Source organism: Megalobrama amblycephala, linkage group LG11 (genome assembly GCF_018812025.1).
Source record: "Megalobrama amblycephala isolate DHTTF-2021 linkage group LG11, ASM1881202v1, whole genome shotgun sequence".
Classification (NCBI taxonomy): Eukaryota; Metazoa; Chordata; class Actinopteri; order Cypriniformes; family Xenocyprididae; genus Megalobrama; species Megalobrama amblycephala.
Window position 1 is genome coordinate 3,053,692 of NC_063054.1, and position 17,939 is coordinate 3,071,630.

At 35.4% G+C, this 17,939-nt stretch overlaps 1 protein-coding gene and 2 long non-coding RNA genes across 3 annotated transcripts; 2 read left to right on the top strand and 1 right to left on the bottom strand.

The window, feature by feature from the left end:
* Positions 1-1,012: 1,012 nt before the first annotated feature.
* Positions 1,013-16,510, bottom strand: vipas39 (VPS33B interacting protein, apical-basolateral polarity regulator, spe-39 homolog). The gene is made up of 19 exons (XM_048208331.1): positions 16,331-16,510; positions 16,004-16,096; positions 13,512-13,620; positions 13,295-13,426; positions 13,177-13,215; positions 13,025-13,089; positions 10,196-10,252; positions 9,777-9,869; positions 9,618-9,651; positions 9,424-9,526; positions 9,237-9,264; positions 8,567-8,640; positions 8,401-8,476; positions 5,346-5,468; positions 4,469-4,510; positions 1,952-2,128; positions 1,779-1,868; positions 1,593-1,697; positions 1,013-1,423 (listed from the first exon to the last, which is right to left on the bottom strand). The coding sequence occupies exons 2-19, from the start codon at positions 16,094-16,096 to the stop codon at positions 1,403-1,405; spliced, it is 1,461 nt and encodes a 486-aa protein (XP_048064288.1). The 5' UTR covers positions 16,331-16,510; the 3' UTR covers positions 1,013-1,402.
* Positions 1,582-2,188, top strand: LOC125278925. The gene is made up of 2 exons (XR_007187290.1): positions 1,582-1,721; positions 1,812-2,188. It is a non-coding gene; the product is annotated as an uncharacterized LOC125278925 (long non-coding RNA).
* Positions 2,510-7,071, top strand: LOC125278926. The gene is made up of 3 exons (XR_007187291.1): positions 2,510-2,564; positions 6,059-6,201; positions 6,613-7,071. It is a non-coding gene; the product is annotated as an uncharacterized LOC125278926 (long non-coding RNA).
* Positions 16,511-17,939: the final 1,429 nt, after the last annotated feature.

Sequence of the window (17,939 nt, forward strand, 5' to 3'; positions counted from 1 at the left end):
TCAGAAATCATTCTAATATGCTGATTTACTGCTCAAGAAAGTTAAAAAGAACAGCATTTATCTGAAATACAAAGCGTTTGTAACATTATACACTACCGTTCAAAAGTTTGGGGTCAGTAAGATTTTTATTTTTATTTATTTTTTGAAAATAAATTAAAGAAATGAATACTTTTATTCAGCAAGGATGCATTAAATCAATCAAAAGTGACAGTAAAGACATTTATAATGTTACAAAAGATTAGATTTCAAATAAACGCCGTTCTTTTGAACTTTCTATTAATCAAAGAATTTTTGTACAATTGTACACATTAAATGTTTATTGAGCAGCAGATCAGCATATTAGAATGATTTCTGAAGGATCATGTGACACTGAAGACTGGAGTAATGATGCTGAAAATTCAGCTTTGATCACAGGAATAAATTATATTTTAAAAGATACTAAAATAGAAAACAGTTATTTTAAATTGTAATAATATTTCACAATATCACTGTTTTTACTGTATTTTTAATTAAGAACATTAAAATTGTTTAAGAACATTAAAATTCTTACCGTTTCTAAACTTTTGACTAATAGTGTGTAATATATATATATATATATATTACTGAACCCAAACCTTTGAACAGTAGTGTAGATTTTGTATATTTAAAATAATAAATATTAAGCAAAACTACATTGATTGCTTTAAATGTAAGCTGTATAAAGTATATCTGAACCTAACATGTAGATCATTCAGAATCGAAAGTATCTTCTGAAAAAGGTTAGATGACAATCTACTGTACCATTTAAAAGTCCCCAAAACCATAACAGCAGAGGAACTTTCTCATTCATACTGAAATTATGCACGATTTGTGGTCATAAATTTATCTCCCTTCGCAGAAACTGTGTGGTTACCCTGTAGACAAGTCTTTTCTGTTGAAACAGTCAAAACTTCCTTTTACAGTTTTTATCTTACCAAGATTCAAATCTTCAGTCACATCTTTACCGGAAAGCCTGTATAAACCTCAAAAAAACTGACAGTATCATATTATCTTTAATATATAAAAAAGCAGTGAATAATGAGGAATGTTCACAAATCCATACACAGGCAAATAAAAATGTGTGAGGGCTTTAACAAGATGTTGTTCACATCAGCAACCGTCCTTATTTCTTCATAAATGTTCACCTGTAGAGTTGGCAGAAGGACACTTGGCAGTTTAATCGTACTGAACTGAAGCAAAAGAATCACTCCAGAATGACTCACTCCACTCAGAATGACTCACTCCACTGATTCTTTGAACTGTTCCACATCTGTGAGGATCTCAGCTCTGTTCGTCCAGGTTTAACCTCAAAAAGGCTCAATATTAAGCAGCTTCATAGTGTTTTTGTGTAATATTGTCTCTGCCTTGTGTCAGGATCCATGTGTCAGTTTTTCCATCTGATTTGCTTAAATAACAGAAAAGAACAAAAAGTTTAGATCACAGGAATATTGCATTGACCTTTAGTGGACACTGATGAATTACTGTAAGATGATATTGCATTTCTCAAGATTTCTTCTCACACCACATCTGTTTTGAAACCGTGAATCAGAAAATGATTCAGCACTTCCTCTTACCCCATTATTGAGGAGCTCCTGAATCTTCCTGTACTCGACCGAGTCTCGTTCCAGCTTGTCTCTGTAAACAGTAAGCTGCTGTCGGTCCTTCAGGTCTCTATACGTCTGAACGAACACATGGAAAACACGGTGAGTTATTCTGAGAAAGACACAAACGCGGCTGTACCGCCTGGAGAATGAACTCACATTGATGATGACGTCATGGCATTTATATTTCAGAGCCACGCTGAGCTTGAGCTCGGGGTCGTCGATGAGGTTCACATACTCCTGCAGCACCTGCAGATCATGGGAAACTGCAGTGAGGTGCATGCTGGGACGGGCCGAGAGGCAGTTTTATTACAACATGTAATCTGATGTACCTGAACAGGGGCGCTGTTCTTCTGCAGGATGTCCACCACTCTGTGAAAGCCAACGGGAGACCTCTTCTTGGTGTAGCCCAGCCAGTTCTTGGTGTTGAACAGACTGTCCACATCAAACCAGGATTTCAACTTGGCTCTCGCGCCGAGAGCCGTGAGAATGTACTGCTTTTCTGAAATCTGGCCAAGAGGAAAGGAAACTCAAAACTGTCATTAAAGACTTCCACATATGCTTATTTATACACTATGAGTCAAAAGTTTAGACACGCTTGACTGAATTTGTATTTCTAATGAGCGTAGAAGCATGTGGTGAAAATCAAGTTTTTAAAGGTGCCCTAGAATTGAAAATTGAATTTACCTCGGCTTAGTTGAATAACAAGAGTTCAGTACGTGGAAATGACATACAGTGTTTCCTCCTTCTTATGTAAATCTCATTTGTTTAAAAGACCTCCGAAGAACAGGCGAATCTCAACATAACACCGACTGTTACGTAACAGTCGGGATCATTAATATGTACGCCCCCAATATTTGCATATTCCAGCTCATGTTCAAGGCATTACACAAGGGCAGCCAGTATTAACGTCTGGATCTGTGCACAGCTGAATCATCAGACTAGGTAAGCAAGCAAGGACAACAGTGAAAAATGGCAGATGGAGCAATAATAACTGACATAATCCGTGATTACATGATATTTTTAGTGATATTTGTAAATTGTCTTTCTAAATGTTTCGTTAGCATGTTGCTAATGTACTGTTAAATGTGGTTAAAGTTACTATCATTTATTACTATATTCACTGAGTCGTCGCTATTTTCATTTTTAAACACTTGCAGTCTGTATAATGCACAAACTCATCTTCATTCTTTATAAATCTCTCCAACAGTGTGTAAGGTTATCTTTAGCCACAGAGCACTATCAAACTTATTCAGAATCAAATGTAAACAGCCAAATAAATACTATACTCACATGATCCGACGCATGCACGCAGCATGCATGACGAACACTTTGTAAAGATCCATTTTGAGGGTTATATTAGCTGTGTGAACTTTGTTTATGCACTGTTTTATAGTCGCGAGCTCCGTGGGTGGGGAACATGAGAATTTAAAGGGGCCGCAGCCTGAATCGACGCATATTTAATGATGCCCCAAAATAGGCAGTTAAAAAATTAATAAAAAAAATCTATGGGGTATTTTGAGCTGAAACTTCACAGACACATTCAGGGGACACCTTAGACTTATATTGCATCTTGTGAAAAAACATTCTAGGGCACCTTTAATGTTGTTTATATGTCAATGTGGTGTTTTTAATATGCTTTCAAGGGATAGTTCACCCCAAAATGAAAATTCTGTCATCATTTACTCACCCTCAGGTTATTGCAAACCTGTATACATTTATTTGTAGCGCTGAATGCAAAGGAAGATATTTTGAAGAAAGTTTGTAACCAGGCAGCTTTGGGCCACCACTGAAAAATACTATGGAAGTCAATGGTGGTCCAAAGTGGCTAGGTTACAAGCTTTCTTTAAAATATCTCCCTTCATTTTTAACAGAACAATTACATTTATACAGGTTTGGAATAACCTGAGGGTGAGTAAATGATGACAGAATTTTCATTTTTTGGGTGAACTATCCCTTTAAGACAAATTTGAGCAAAATTCATAAGTCAACACCATTGCTGAGTATTTAACCACAGTGAACCAAAGACAGTCTCATCAAAACGCAATTTGAAATCGCCGGTGTTTCTGACGTCACAAACTACCTTGTAACCAATCACGTCAGCGTGTGGGCGGGCTTTAACATATTAACTAGCTGGGAATCTCAAGAGAATCCAGGTTATCCTGGATTAAAAATCATGTACATTTACCAATATATCAGGTGAATTAAGTATATGATGTATATTACAATGTTATGATGAACTATATGTCTTTCTCCACTGACGTTCTGAGTTGTTCAAAGCGTTTCTAAGGATGCTGATTTTAGAAGACAGACTGAGATTGCAAACGGGAACATGGTTTGTGTAACATTAGCAACACATTATATATGCAAATCATATTAATTAGTGTCATATGTCCGACGTTGTAGAGAGCGATACATAAAACGCATTACCATTCTGATACATTGAGCCTGTGCAATTCACTCTTCCACTTCTACTGAATCAGTTTCTGGTTCAAACATACAGTATATGGCTGAATTAAACCAGTATTAACAGCGTTTACTACAGTAAAGTTGACCGAGTGGATCTCTGAGCTGGTGTGAGTGAGTGGAGGAGGGGCTAATTTGCATATTCATGACTAAATGAAGCAAGGGTGCAGAGTTACATTCAAGCTATTTTAAGGCATGAAGATTTTTTTTTTTTTTAATGGGAAAAAACATTTAAATATGTCATTTTGATGAGCAAAGATGAGTTTTAAGGGATAAAATTATTGACTACAGGGGGACTTTAAGGTGTAGGTGTTTGTAGATGAATATAAAAACTACACTAAAAATATAGTATCATACATGAACATACCAACTTCTTATCTTACCCGGAAGGTTTTTCTAATGTTTGAAGGGCTGCTAAAAGTTCCCTGTAGAAGAAGAAGAAAAAATATTGAAATCCAGTGGCCTCAAAAATATCTGGAAATAAACAACACTAAAATGTTTAAATATTAAACTAGGTATCATGCATTTCAAAAATAAAGCACTTTTCAAAGAAAAATCAAATCACAAAATGAGGCTTGTTAGGTTTTAGATTATAAAATAATATATTGTTATTTTTTAATTGTTGACTTAAATATCTAAAAACTCTCTGAAGTCACGGAAAATTAATATTTAAAGTTAACCTGCTAACTTGAATCAGTCAATGAATAAGACAAACTGAAAGGAAGTTTGAAGAATGGATTCAAATTCTGAATGGAATCTGAATTTGAGTGTTTTTTTGAATAAAATTAATACTTTCATTCTTCAAGGACACATTACATTGAACAAAAGTAACAATAAAAACATTTATAATGTTACAAAAGACTTCTTTTTCAAATAAATGCTGTTCTTTTGAACTTTCTATTCATCAAATAATCTTGAAAAACAATATCATGGTTTCCAGAAATATTAATCAGCACAACTGTTTTACAATATAATAATAAGAAAAAACTCTTGAGCATCAAATCATCATATTCTGGATCATGTGACACTGAAGACTGGAGTAATGATGCTGAAAATTCAGCTTTGATCACAGGAATAAATTACATTTTAAAATATATTAAAAAAAGAAAATTATTTTAAATTGCAATAATGTTTTACAATATTACTTTATGCATTACATAAGAGACTTCTTTCAAAACTAACCATCAGTAGTGTATATTGTAAGACTATATTATATTACAGTACTATTTTATATACATTTATATACATATGAGCTTGTACCTCTGACTCTCCGTAGTGGTAAAAGCAGGAGTAGTACAGTGTGGTGATGATTGGCATATTAAGGATAGACGCTTTTCTAGGGAACTTTCTAAAGATGTCTGTATCTGCCTTCTTGTCACTGGCCTGAAAAAACAAACACATTGAACACAACAATTAAATGAGTTTCTATGAAACACACTGTGATACATGTTTGGTGGAAGGCCTGCTTCATACACCATGTGACTAGCATATATTCACGTAAGTGGTCACATTAACATGGCAAAACTCACAGTGCAAGTGTGGCAGTGCTGCACTGTGACCCAGAGGTGTCTGAGCTCAGCTCTTTATCTTTGCCAAATGATGAACAGTGAACAATGAACTGTGAAAACGCACTGTTTACCAACAAAATCTTTTGAAAAAACAAAAAACTTCTCCCCCATTGTTAGAAAAACATGTCTAGGGCTTGATGCAAGTTACAAATGCAATTTCTATTCAGTAAATCTGACTAAATCAAGACAATTATGCAAGTCAATTGCTGACAATTTGGTTGTAAATGTGGGTTCCCTCATGCACTGAAACAGGATGTGTGAAACGGAAAACACTTGCACACTTGTACTGACACCTAACCAGACTATGTTCATATTACACAATGTTTCAGATTGATGCACTTGTTCGTAGGTGCTATTATGCCAAAAGACAAACGTGAGTGTGCTTTTCACATTTTATAATCTAAGGAAACATCTGCCGTGCAACCCAATTTGAGAGAAGCCCATCCCGTGCACTTCCCTCTGTACAGGGTGACCCGTCACCTATCACACCACCCTCAGGAAAGAGGAAGAGTGGGGAGGTGAAGAGGAAACATTAATAGCTCTGTAAGGTGAGTCAGAAATAGAAACCTTTGTGTCATTTTTTGACATTTAAACACTTTCTTGTATCATTGCTTAATATCCAGAGATGAATATACGTCAGTGCTGTCATGCTTTCATTTTCCTTATAGTGCCTTTAATGCTTTTTCGCATACTACCTTTCATGTAGTGGGTAATATATTTCTGAATTTAAAAGGTCTGCAAAGGTCAAAGTGCATGATATTGTCTCCCTAAAGAAAGAATCAATTCTGAATTGCCTGAAATGAGTTGTCAGTAATTCCAATATTACTTCCTGCTTGAACCTATGTAGGTTTGTAACAAATGTGCATAATGCCAGCTTATGAACTTCATTATCTGCCCACGAACAACGTCTACTCTGACCCTCAAACACTGTAGTTATAGCTGAGAATGTTTGTTTTCAGTGCTGCAAAAGCAAGTCCACTTTGATGCGCTTCCAAAGGATGAGGACTTGAACTGATACAGTAAAACAGAGTACCAAGCGCTGAGGAAGCCTCCGGAGCTGAAGTTCAGATATAGTAATGGACGTTTCATTTCAGACACGCGCTGTAAGCAGCAGACCAATCACAACAGACTGGATCATCTGACCAATCAGAGGAGTGTAGGCTCTCAGAAAGGAGGGGTTTAGAGAAACAAAATCCTTTACTATTTCAAACACTGAAAAAAGAGATGATGCTGCAATTTATATCACAACCCTCTACAATGAGAGTCACATATGTGACCAAATTTCATGAGACGTAACTAAAAAAATGTCTTTTATTAGCCTTTGGCTGAAAGTTTATCATTTGCATGCATTTTTAAGCCTTGCCAATTAAAACATTCAAGCTATGCTATTTTACATTTGATTACCCAGGTGAAAAGTACATTTCTATAATGTTCTTAAAGGATTAGTTCACTTTCAAATAAAATTTTCCTGATAATCTACTCACCCTCATGTCATCCTAGATGTTCATGTCTTTCTTTCTTCAGTTGAAAAGAAATGAAGGTTTTTGATGAAAACATTCCAGGATTATTCTCCTTATAGTGGACTTCAATGGCCTCCAAACGGTTGAAGGTCAAAATGTCAGTTTCAGTGCAGCTTCAAAGAGCTTTAAACGACACCAGACGAGGAATAAGAGTCTTATCTAGTGAAACGATCACTCATTTTCTTAAAAAAACAAAACACAACTGTATATGCTTTATAAACACAAAATATCGTCTTGCACGTGCTTCCGCTTTCCGTATTCTTCAAAAAGCTTACGCTGTATGTCCTACGCCTTCCCTATTCTACTTATGGAACAAACGCTGCGCCAGTTCCGTTTTTTTCCGTAAGTAGAATAGGGAAGGTGTAGGACATACAGCGTAAGCTTTTTGAAGAATACGGAAAGCGGAAGCACGTGCAAGACGATATTTTGTGTTTATAAAGCATATACAGTTGTGTTTTTTTTCGAAAATGACTGATGGTTTCTCTAGATAAGACTCTTATTCTTCATCTGGGATCGTTTAAAGCCCGTTGAACCCCAGTGAAGTCCACTATAAGGAGAAAAATCCTGGAATGTTTTCTTCAAAAACCTTCATTTCTTTTCGACTGAAGAAAGAAAGACATGGACATCTTGGATGACATGGGGGTGAGTAAATTATCAGGAAATATTAATTAGAAAGTGAACTAATCCTTTAAAATGCTCAATTTTCGTGCACTAATTTTGTACTTAATATACTAAAAATTCTTCTTTAGTACTTCTTAAGAACATCTAAGTGTACTCAACTGTGTTATTTTGAGAGACCATGAAAAATGCTTTTAATATACTATCTCTGTATTTAAAAAATGTATTGTTACAATTTATAGTACACTTGAACACATAGTGGTAAATTGTTTTTATATTATATTATAACCAGTACATTGGTTCAGTTATTTATATACTTACATTTGCAGTCAAAGTTTTGGAAACATTTCACTGATTCTCATGAACTTAAAAACCTTTTGATATATATATCAATTTTTTTTAAAAAACAAACTAAATTTTCTTTTTTTTTTAAATGGATGAATATATTGGTCACTACATAATTTTCACAGTTCCACTGGTGTTAGTTTATAGTTTTAATGACTATTATTATTCTATTAATGTGTATAAGCAAGCTAATAATAAACAATAGGCAGGTGTGTCCAAACTGTGTCCAGTTGTGTACATGAGTGTTTGGACTCGTTCCCTCACCTCTATGATTATTTGCCTCTCGAGGAGCGTATAGTGGTCTTGAACGTGAGTGGCATCGTCTTGAGAAAAAGGAAGGCTGAGAAAAAACAACAAGACCACATGGATTCAGTATGTCATCAAATATAAGTGGAAGATGATTCTGAACTCTCGACTGAAAGATCACTACCTGAGGCAACTTTTGAGAAAGTCTCTTCTTCGGCCTTCATCCTTAATATTCAGGTGTTCCTTATACTGCATCAGCTGTTTCAAATACAAAGGGAGTTTTTAAAAACAGAAACGTCACTGCAAAAAATTTCATCAGAATGTCCAACTTCCTCTCCTTTCACTTTATACTAAAACAATGATAGTAATAGACAAAAGCTGTATTATTCCTCTTTTCACTTCTATAAAACCGTAAATTAATTCCAGACGTCATTAACCCTCTATGACAACATAGGGTAAAAAGTACCATTTTTTCCTACTAGAAACACTTAAATATAATCAACATCAAATTTACCAATATATTAATACACATACATATATATGACATCTTGTCAAAGTACTTTTTAATCTAGATGTCAGGAACATTGGTTTGCATTTCACAGGGAGAATATGGCACTGCAGCACATGTGTAAGCATGAAAGAGGAAGTAATTGCTTTTCCATTAGTTAATACTGGGCTCTCCCCTCCTGGTCTCGGGAATTGGGAGGTGCATTGTTTGGAACAAGACCAATTTGGTCATACCGTCTGGAGGCGACACTCTACCACAGAGGGTTAAATAAGCATCGGTCATGTGTATACTGACGTGTGTACAAGCTGTGACAGGTGTTCAATGAGGATTTCAGTGCAGTACCTACCGCCATATCTTCTGTCCTGCCAAGAGCCCTAAAACACAGTCGGTTAGAGTCAGTTATTCAAATAAAAAACAATACAACCCTTCAAATCAAATAACCAATGCAAATATATGGAGAGATGCCAACCATCCCTGCACTAAAAGATCATCGACAAAACTTAACATGATACTCATTAAGAGCGGAAACTTACTTCAGTAACTCCACTAAAAGCTTCTGTTCTCCCATCTCTTTTAAATAGTGAACGTAATGACGCAAAGCCACGTCTCTCGCCATTAACTCTCGAAAGAGGATTTCTAGAGCGATGATAAAAAAACATGATGTTCTAGAAAATATTTTGAAAATCAGAGGAACTGGTGAGTAATGACAGATCACGAAACATCTCACCTTTACTTAAGGACTTTTTTAAATATATCAGGACCTGCAGTTGGAGAATGTAACAGATCAGTGAATAAACAGCATAAATAAACCGTTCCCACTAAAATGAGTCATTGTAAAGTCACGGCAGAGCTTCCATATAGGGTTAATGTGTGAAGTGCGGCTCACAGCAGTGATGACGTTCCCGTCATAAACAGCGACCGCTTCATCCAGCAGCAGAAGTTTGTCCTGAAGGGAGCGGAACTTTTCCAGGGAAAATGCCTGTAACATAATCATTTCAATAAGATGCAAAAATCATCTTTTTCCATTGACAGTCGTTAAAAAGTAGCCATGTATTCTGACGAAATACATGTTTTTTGCAATTTATGACTAATATTTCATTATGTTACGGTATATTTTACCGGTCTGTGATTCTTTTTTGGAGGGCTCATGTGAAATGTAGGGTCCTCCACCTACTTATCAACGGCTATTGAGAATGGAAATAAACGAATGGCTTTATCTAGGTATAACAGGCCTCCTGACTTCACCTTTAAATGGACTCTCTAGGGCAATATAGATATAATTCACAGCTCTTTGCTGCCCCCTACCCGTCCTTTCTGCATTCTCCTCACGGTTTCCTCTGGACTCAGGTCGCTGACAAAATCCTACAGGCATTTAGAAAACAAGTCAATGTTAGCAATTCAAGCATAGACATTTTTTTTGGAAGAAATTAATTTTTTTATCCAGCAAGGACGCACCAAGCTGATCAAAAATGACAGTAAAGACACTGATGTTACAAAAGATTTCTAGATTATACTTTGTCATTAATTCTGTCATTAATTACTCACCCTCATGTCGTTTCATACCCGTAAGACCTTCGTTCATCTTCAGAACACAAATTTGGTTATTTTTTGATGAAATCTGAGAGGGTTTTTTTTATCTCCCATAGAAAGCAACAAAATTACCACATTCAAGGTCCAGAAAGATACTGAAGACATTGTTAAAATGCAGTGGTTCAACCTTAATGTTATGAAGAGACGAGAATACTTTTTGTGTGCAAAAACAAAATAAAAATAGCAACTTTATTCAACAATATCTTCTCTTCTGTGCCATTCTCATACGTTTACATCCAGCGCTTCCAGGTTCTTCGACTCATTATTGGCTGTCTCCTGTGTCAGCATCACACACATGCGTCGTGCTGGTCATGTGATCAGCTTTGGCCAATACTGAGCCGGCGTTAGATTGTAAACACGGAAGTGCTGAACTGCGACAACTGCATGTGTGGATGACTTCCGGTAATTTGATTTTCGCTTTAGAAAGAGAATTTTAAAATTGTCTTCTAATACTCCAGAATCCAACGATGGATAAACGAGCCATTTTCCATTTTTCCATTGATGCACGGAAAAGGAAACCAACAATAAACTAAAACAGAAAATTAGATTTTTTTAATCTTTGAATGCTGAAACACAGAGTTTCAGGACAGCAGTTCATGCAGTCTTAAAGGGGCTCTATGTAAGATTTTTACTTTAATAAAGCATAAAAATACCCCGATATGTTTGCAGATATTTAGGAAACATGCTAAGTTCACCTACTTGTTTCTCAGAAAAACATTGCTACAGCCAGATATTCTACTCTGAAAATGTGTGTTCCGTGTCGGAATGTCTGTCTTTGTTTTGGTCTGTGTGAAACCATGTGCTGCAGTTTATCCAATAGTATTTCGACATCACAGGTTGCCAGTTGGCGGAAAACACGCGTATTGCAACCATGGAAACCAGCAAACAAACTGGTTCAAAGAATCACAGATTCTACTTGACCTAAAAAGCCTCTGCATCCATCTAAATATCTCTATGAACAACAGCATATTAAAATAGATAAATCAACTCATCAGCTTACAGTGTGTAAGTCTCCTCAGCTTTCATTGTCAATTGCACTCCCTCTTGTTGCTGGCAACCTGCGTCTTTGAACGAGGGGGCGGGGCAAACAATATTTTAAATTTGGACTGCAGTACCAATTTTGAACACTGGGTGTCATTCCTACATAGAGCTCCTTTAAGAGTTGTGCTACCTAATGCGCAGTTGCTATCTGTAGTGTAGCCTATATATCATTTGTAAAGTGTAAAATTACAAATACATTTAACGTAATGTGTTTTGATTTCGCTCTGATATAATCAGCTTTCCAGAGTCGTATGCACACGTCCTCTTCTGATGACGAAATTCGGTTGTTGAATAGTTGTTATTTTTGTTTTGTTTTTGTGCACAAAAAGTATTCTTATCGCTTCATAACATTAAGGTTGAACCACTGCAGTCACATGACTGTTTTAACGATGTCTTTAGTACCTTTCTGGACCTTGAATGTGGTAATTTTGTTGCTTTCTATGGGTTTATTCTCATTTCATAAGAAATATCTAATTTGTGTTCTGAAGATGAACGAAGGTCTTACGGGTGTGAAATTAACCCTTTGAGGTGTTCTTTTTACAGTGTAATTACACATTTAAGTAATATGAATTGACTACATTTACTTACTATAGGGTAAGAGTTAATTAAGCCCAAAGTATACTTCACTTTTTACGCGCAGGTTGCAAGTGCACATTTAATTTTTTGCAGTAATTAGTTTCTCCACAAGGTGGCAATCGTGTCCTGGGGGGCATCGATTCACAAGGTAGTCAAAGAAAAACTGCATAAACAGAGCAGACCGGAACACATGCAAGCTACAGCGACAATGGAGGCCTATATAGACGACAGATTGTGTGAAGAGGTTAGAAAGTTCCCTCATTTATACAACTCTAGCATGAAAGAATACAAAGATGTTTACATGGTTGTAACTCATGGGGCGAGATTGGTCAAAACTGTGCATGCGTCGAACGCCTGTGTATGCGTACGAGTCAAATGAAGTATACTTTCCAAGGCTGTGCGTTCAGCTGTAAAAAAACGAAGTATTCCCAGGACTTAAGGATATGGTTTAGGGCTAGTTGCATGTAATAATGCATAATTTACTGTTATAACTATAGTAAGTACATGTAACGTGTAACAAGGACACTAAAATAAAGTGTTAATGAATTCTATTTAAAATAAATGCTGTTTGTTCTTTCTATTCATCAAAGAATGCTAAAAAATGCATCACGGTTCCATAAAAATATGTTTTCAACATTGATAATAATCAGAAATGTTGCTTGAGCATCAAATCATCATATCAGAATGATTTCTGAAGGATCATGTGACACTGAAGACTGGAGTAATGATGCTGAAAATTCAGCTTTGATCACAGGAATACATTACATTTTAAAAGATACTTTACAAAAGATAATTGTAATAATATTTCACAATATTTCTGTTTTACTGTATTTTTTGATCAAATAAAAACAAAAGAGACTTCTTTTTGAAACATTAAAAATAATCTTACTGACAAAACGGTAGTGTAAAAATATCCATATGCATTACCTTTCCATCTGACTTGGGTTTCCTGAGTGCAGGTGCATAAGTTCTAGTAGATGTGTCACTAAAAGCTAGAAAACAGTGAACAAAACACTTCATTATAACACAAGAGAATTTAGACTTAAATCATCCTAAATGCTTCACTGACTTGAACTTACACTCAGAGAAGGACTGGAAAGCACCAGATTTGCTCTTTGCTGAGGGAATACAAACAGAATCAGATTGGCGGCTCTATAATAATTAAACTTAAACATTCAAACACTATACATATATTACCTTTAAACAGGGAGCTGAGGGAATATCCAGACCCTTGTTTGGACAGTGAAGGAGTGGTGTCTATTTTGGGAAAGCTCTGCTCACTCCCTGAATGGATACTGGACGCAGTTTCCTTGACCGACCAAGAGATGCCTTCACACAAACAAAAACTGATGAGCATCCAGATGAGCTACAAACTGTGACGACAGTCAGAGAGATCAGAGAGAAGACTGCGTACTTCCCACAGGTTCCCCGCTCCAGCTGACCCTCTCAACATCATCATCGTCGTCATCATCATCATCGTCACCCACCAGGATGCTGTTCACGGCCCGCTTGGACTCCTTCAGCTGGGAAATAACAACACAACAATGTCTGAATCAACTGAGGGACACAAAGAGGTGCTAGTGGACATTTGTTAAAGGCACAATATGTCATTTTAACCACTAGAGGTCGCTTATTCAAAACAAAGGTGTAGCTTGATGACGCCTTGATTTCGTTGAATTATGGGAGGTGTCGTCTTCACGTCTACAGCCGGTGGAAAAGAATCCGACAGGACTCGGGCAGAAATCATATTTATGGATGAGATCATTAACGTTACTGCAGTATGAAGCAGAGCAGGGCGAGTGTTGTTGGAGCTGAACGAGGCCGCTGGAGCCATTGCTAATGAGAGACGAGCGCGACACGCCTCGAGAGCAGCGGGACTTTTATTATGCCACAGTCGAGCTCTTTTGCTTGTACTTACATTACGTATGTGGGGTAATGCAGCACTGTTTATCATATTAGATACATTTGTGTGTTGAAAGTTGTTATAACGTTACTCTGTGAATTCGCTCGGCGGCTGCTGTGAGACATTTGTTGCACACTGCAGTGAGCTAGATCGATATTAGTCATGGTAAAACATGGTACTCGCGGTAAATCAAGAAAATTAGATTTAATATATTGTGTTTAGCTATATAACATGATTCGTTTTCTGTTGACAAATGTATCCAAACATGTCTAATAAAACACATAATATATTAAAGCATCTTTAGTGTTTCTATTGTTTCTACAAAATAAAACTGGAAATGAGGGTAACACGGATATGATGTCATTGATAGGCAACGGTTAAAATTGCTTATTTCTCTGGATTCAAACATTCTTGGAAATATCTGGGATAATGTAAGTATTCCAGTCAACAAAATATATAGGGTACATACAACGAGGCTAAAGGAGCCTTTGATTTTATTTTCCTCTAAACCACTAGATGGCATAAAACCTTGCCGCAGCACTTTCCTAAACATCCGCTTTTCAAAATGCACGTGCAAATTTGTCTGATCCTTGACGCGATCACGGCCAGCAATGCAAAGTTGATTCTGAGGTATTTGATGTTTTTTAAAATGTTGTTGATTTAAGTTAATGAGAATCTATTAAATTAATGTTTGTATTTTCAGACAAAGCTCTTCTTAATGATTTTCAGTTTTGTTCAAGGTAATTCAAGCAACAGTTTTTCAATAACGGGTGAATATGTAAAAGTATGGCATTTGGGGTAAAAGGCACAATAATTAACATGCTAATGAATAGCTGACTGACTTTTCCATTTCTTGACATGACATGGTTAGATTCACATAGCAAATATCATATATCAAATTGGGTATCCTTCTTAGAGATAATCACCATATTTATGAAACAATCATATTTTAAAATTTATTATTCATATCAGCATAACATATAATTTATTGTTAGTACTGTAAATCTATATTAAATATGCTATTACGGGATCTCCTTCAATGCTTTCAGAATCTTTACTTTTTAAAATAATTTTGTTTCTGTATTTCTCTATTTTTAAAATCTATTTTTATATTTTCTATATAAAAATATGTTACATAGGCCTATTTTAATGACAGTGTATTTATTTAACAAAAATGAATTATTTTATTTATAAAAATAAACAAAAAAATAGTACAAACTTTGCTAAAGTGATTCTTTTGAACAAGTATTAAATGAGTCATTATTTAAAAACATATTATTTTAGCTGAAGTTTTTTTGTAAAATTTGTATGAATGCGGTGTGCCTTTTACCCCACCACCTCATACATTTATAAGATTTTTAAACAAAATTAACCACTTTATGATTTTGTTTTCACACAAAATATGTTGCTCCATCAATGTTCAATACAAACATATATATTTTTCCTGCAATCATACACTTTGAGAGTAGCGAAAAACACATTTTTTTCTGTGTGCCTTTGCCCCGCTGTACCATAACATTGTTCTAGTGGTTTTTGGATGTTTTAATTTAAAAATCCTACATATTGTGCCTTTAATATAAACATTGTACAAAATGATTAATATATTATACAAAATAAATATTAAATGTAAAAATAGGTCAAATATTGTTTACATAACTTCTAAATAATCTTCTTTTCTTGTAACATACATAAAGTATGTTCCCTGCACTGTCTTTCTAGGGAGTTCTTCCTCACCAATGTCACCATTTAATTTACTCATTTTAATTTATTCACCTTAATTTACTGTAAAGCTGCTTTTAAAACTTGATTTGAAAATGTGCATATGCATTCCAATATAGATTGTATTTCTTTGGTCATTAAATATAACATTTCAGTCTTTGCTTTGGCTAAAATAGCTCTCTGTTTAATTTGAGAAAGAATATGTTGTCTTTATAATATGGTTTTAGGGCTGGATGGGTCAGAGGCACACTGCTGTGAGCTCAACACAAACACACTGAACTCACTCGAGAAAACTCATCATCATCATCATCAAAGGTGAAGGCTCTGAATTTGGAGCTGTTCCAGTACTCATCATCCTCTGGTTTGGCCCGTGACATCTGAAAACACACAGAAATGAGACTGCAGGTCTCTGTGTTTATTGACAGTGATCTGTCAGCTGCTAGTAAACATGTCACTTCTTCATTTATCTATACAGGTTCTCATATCTTAATCTGCCAAAATGGCATTTCGAGATTCGCTAAGATTGTAATCTGTAAGAAGTATTCTTTTAATATGCATTAATGTTATTTTGCAAAAATAGTAGTATGGTTTTATAATCACCATACACTTACCTTCGAATTATTACAGTGAAAAGCGACACATGAAACGTCAGATTTCTTTCCTACTACTTCCTGGTTTCAGCATGTCGACTCGTCAAAATAAAAGTCTGATTTTTATAGATATTACTGCTGTCAGTATGGACCATAGGGTATGGACTAGTTGCACGGGGCCGCCATTTTGGATTTTCGACCAGTGAGTGTACGAATATACACTTCCGGTTTCGCTTTATGCCGGTGCAGAGTGCCGGAGAAAGTCGAAAAATTACCTCTTATAGTTGTTTATAGAATCTGTTATATCACTTTTGTTCATTTTTATAAATAAAAGAATTCATTTTTGTTCAATAAATACACTGCCATTAAAATAGGCCTATGTAACATATTTTTATATATAAAATATAAAAATAGATTTTAAAAATAGAGAAATACAGAAACAATGGCAATAATGCCTGTAAATATACAACTACGCTTAGAGTTTTCTTCATAAAATGCCATTCACACGTTTGCCATGTGATATTTATTTCCATATTTCGCAATTCTGAGCATATATTTTCACTTACCTACATCAATTGCTCCATCAAGCTACTTTACGATTTATTTCCATCAATTATCTTTTTAGATAAAAACAAGGGCTGTGAAAAGATTGCGATTAATTTACATTTTTAACTGTAGCACAAACAGTTTAATATAGGTAGCCTAATTTTTTTTTTTTTACCCGTAGTAAAATACGTTCTGTTGATTAGACGAGACAGATTTATGCAACAGATGCTCTTTACTCGTCTCATTTGAACTAAATAAATGCAGTAATTAATAGAAACGAACAGGGGAAATACAAAGACTGAAAATTATGCATTTAAATTACATTGGCTACTAATAATACAGTTAGCGATAATAATGTTACCAAATAAAGTTACTAAAGCATGCACTGAGTCCATATCATATTCCCATGATGAGGATTGATGCTTCGGTTGACAATAGCAAACATTAAATCTTCATGATGGTCCAAGTGTTGTTCCACGCAGAAAGAGAAGGCAGTTTTAGAGCCATTTAGTTCCCCAGCTGTCAGAACAAAATCAGGAGATATATTACATACTTGAGTGTTTTGTAGCCTATGGATAAAGAGATCCGTGGATCACCGCTGAGCCTGAACCGCATAATCAACAGGAGATTAAAAGTCAAAGATCTCATATCTCGTGTATCTCGTTGAATTTCCACACAGAGGTAACGTCACACAATAATATAACAAGGATTTCTTTCATCTCTGATAGACCACCAACTTCTCTTAATTAAAAAAATTTATTATATCTAGCCAAGTTTCATTTTTAAAGGGTTAGTTCACCCAAAAATGAAAATTCTGTCAACTCACCCTCATGTCGTTCCACACCCGTAAGACCTTCGTTAATCTTCAGAACACAAATTAAGATATTTTTGTTGAAATCCGATAGCTCCATGAGGCCTCCATAGGGAGCAATGACATTTCCTCTCTCAAGATCCATTAATGTACTAAAAACATATTTAAATCGGTTCATGTGAGTACAGTGGTTCAATATAAATATTATAAAGCCATGAGAATATTTTTGGTGCGCCAAAAAAACCTAAATAACTTATATAGTGATGGCTGATT

Bases quoted from the DNA above. Each gene is read 5' to 3' on its own strand.
- vipas39 (XM_048208331.1), bottom strand. From the start codon at position 16,096: ATGTCACGGGCCAAACCAGAGGATGATGAGTACTGGAACAGCTCCAAA. The intron at 13,621-16,003 runs GTGAGTTCAGTG...GTTATTTCCCAG, and splicing joins ATGATGATGAGTTTTCTCGA to CTGAAGGAGTCCAAGCGGGC. The intron at 13,427-13,511 runs GTACGCAGTCTT...GTTTGTGTGAAG, and splicing joins GAGCGGGGAACCTGTGGGAA to GCATCTCTTGGTCGGTCAAG.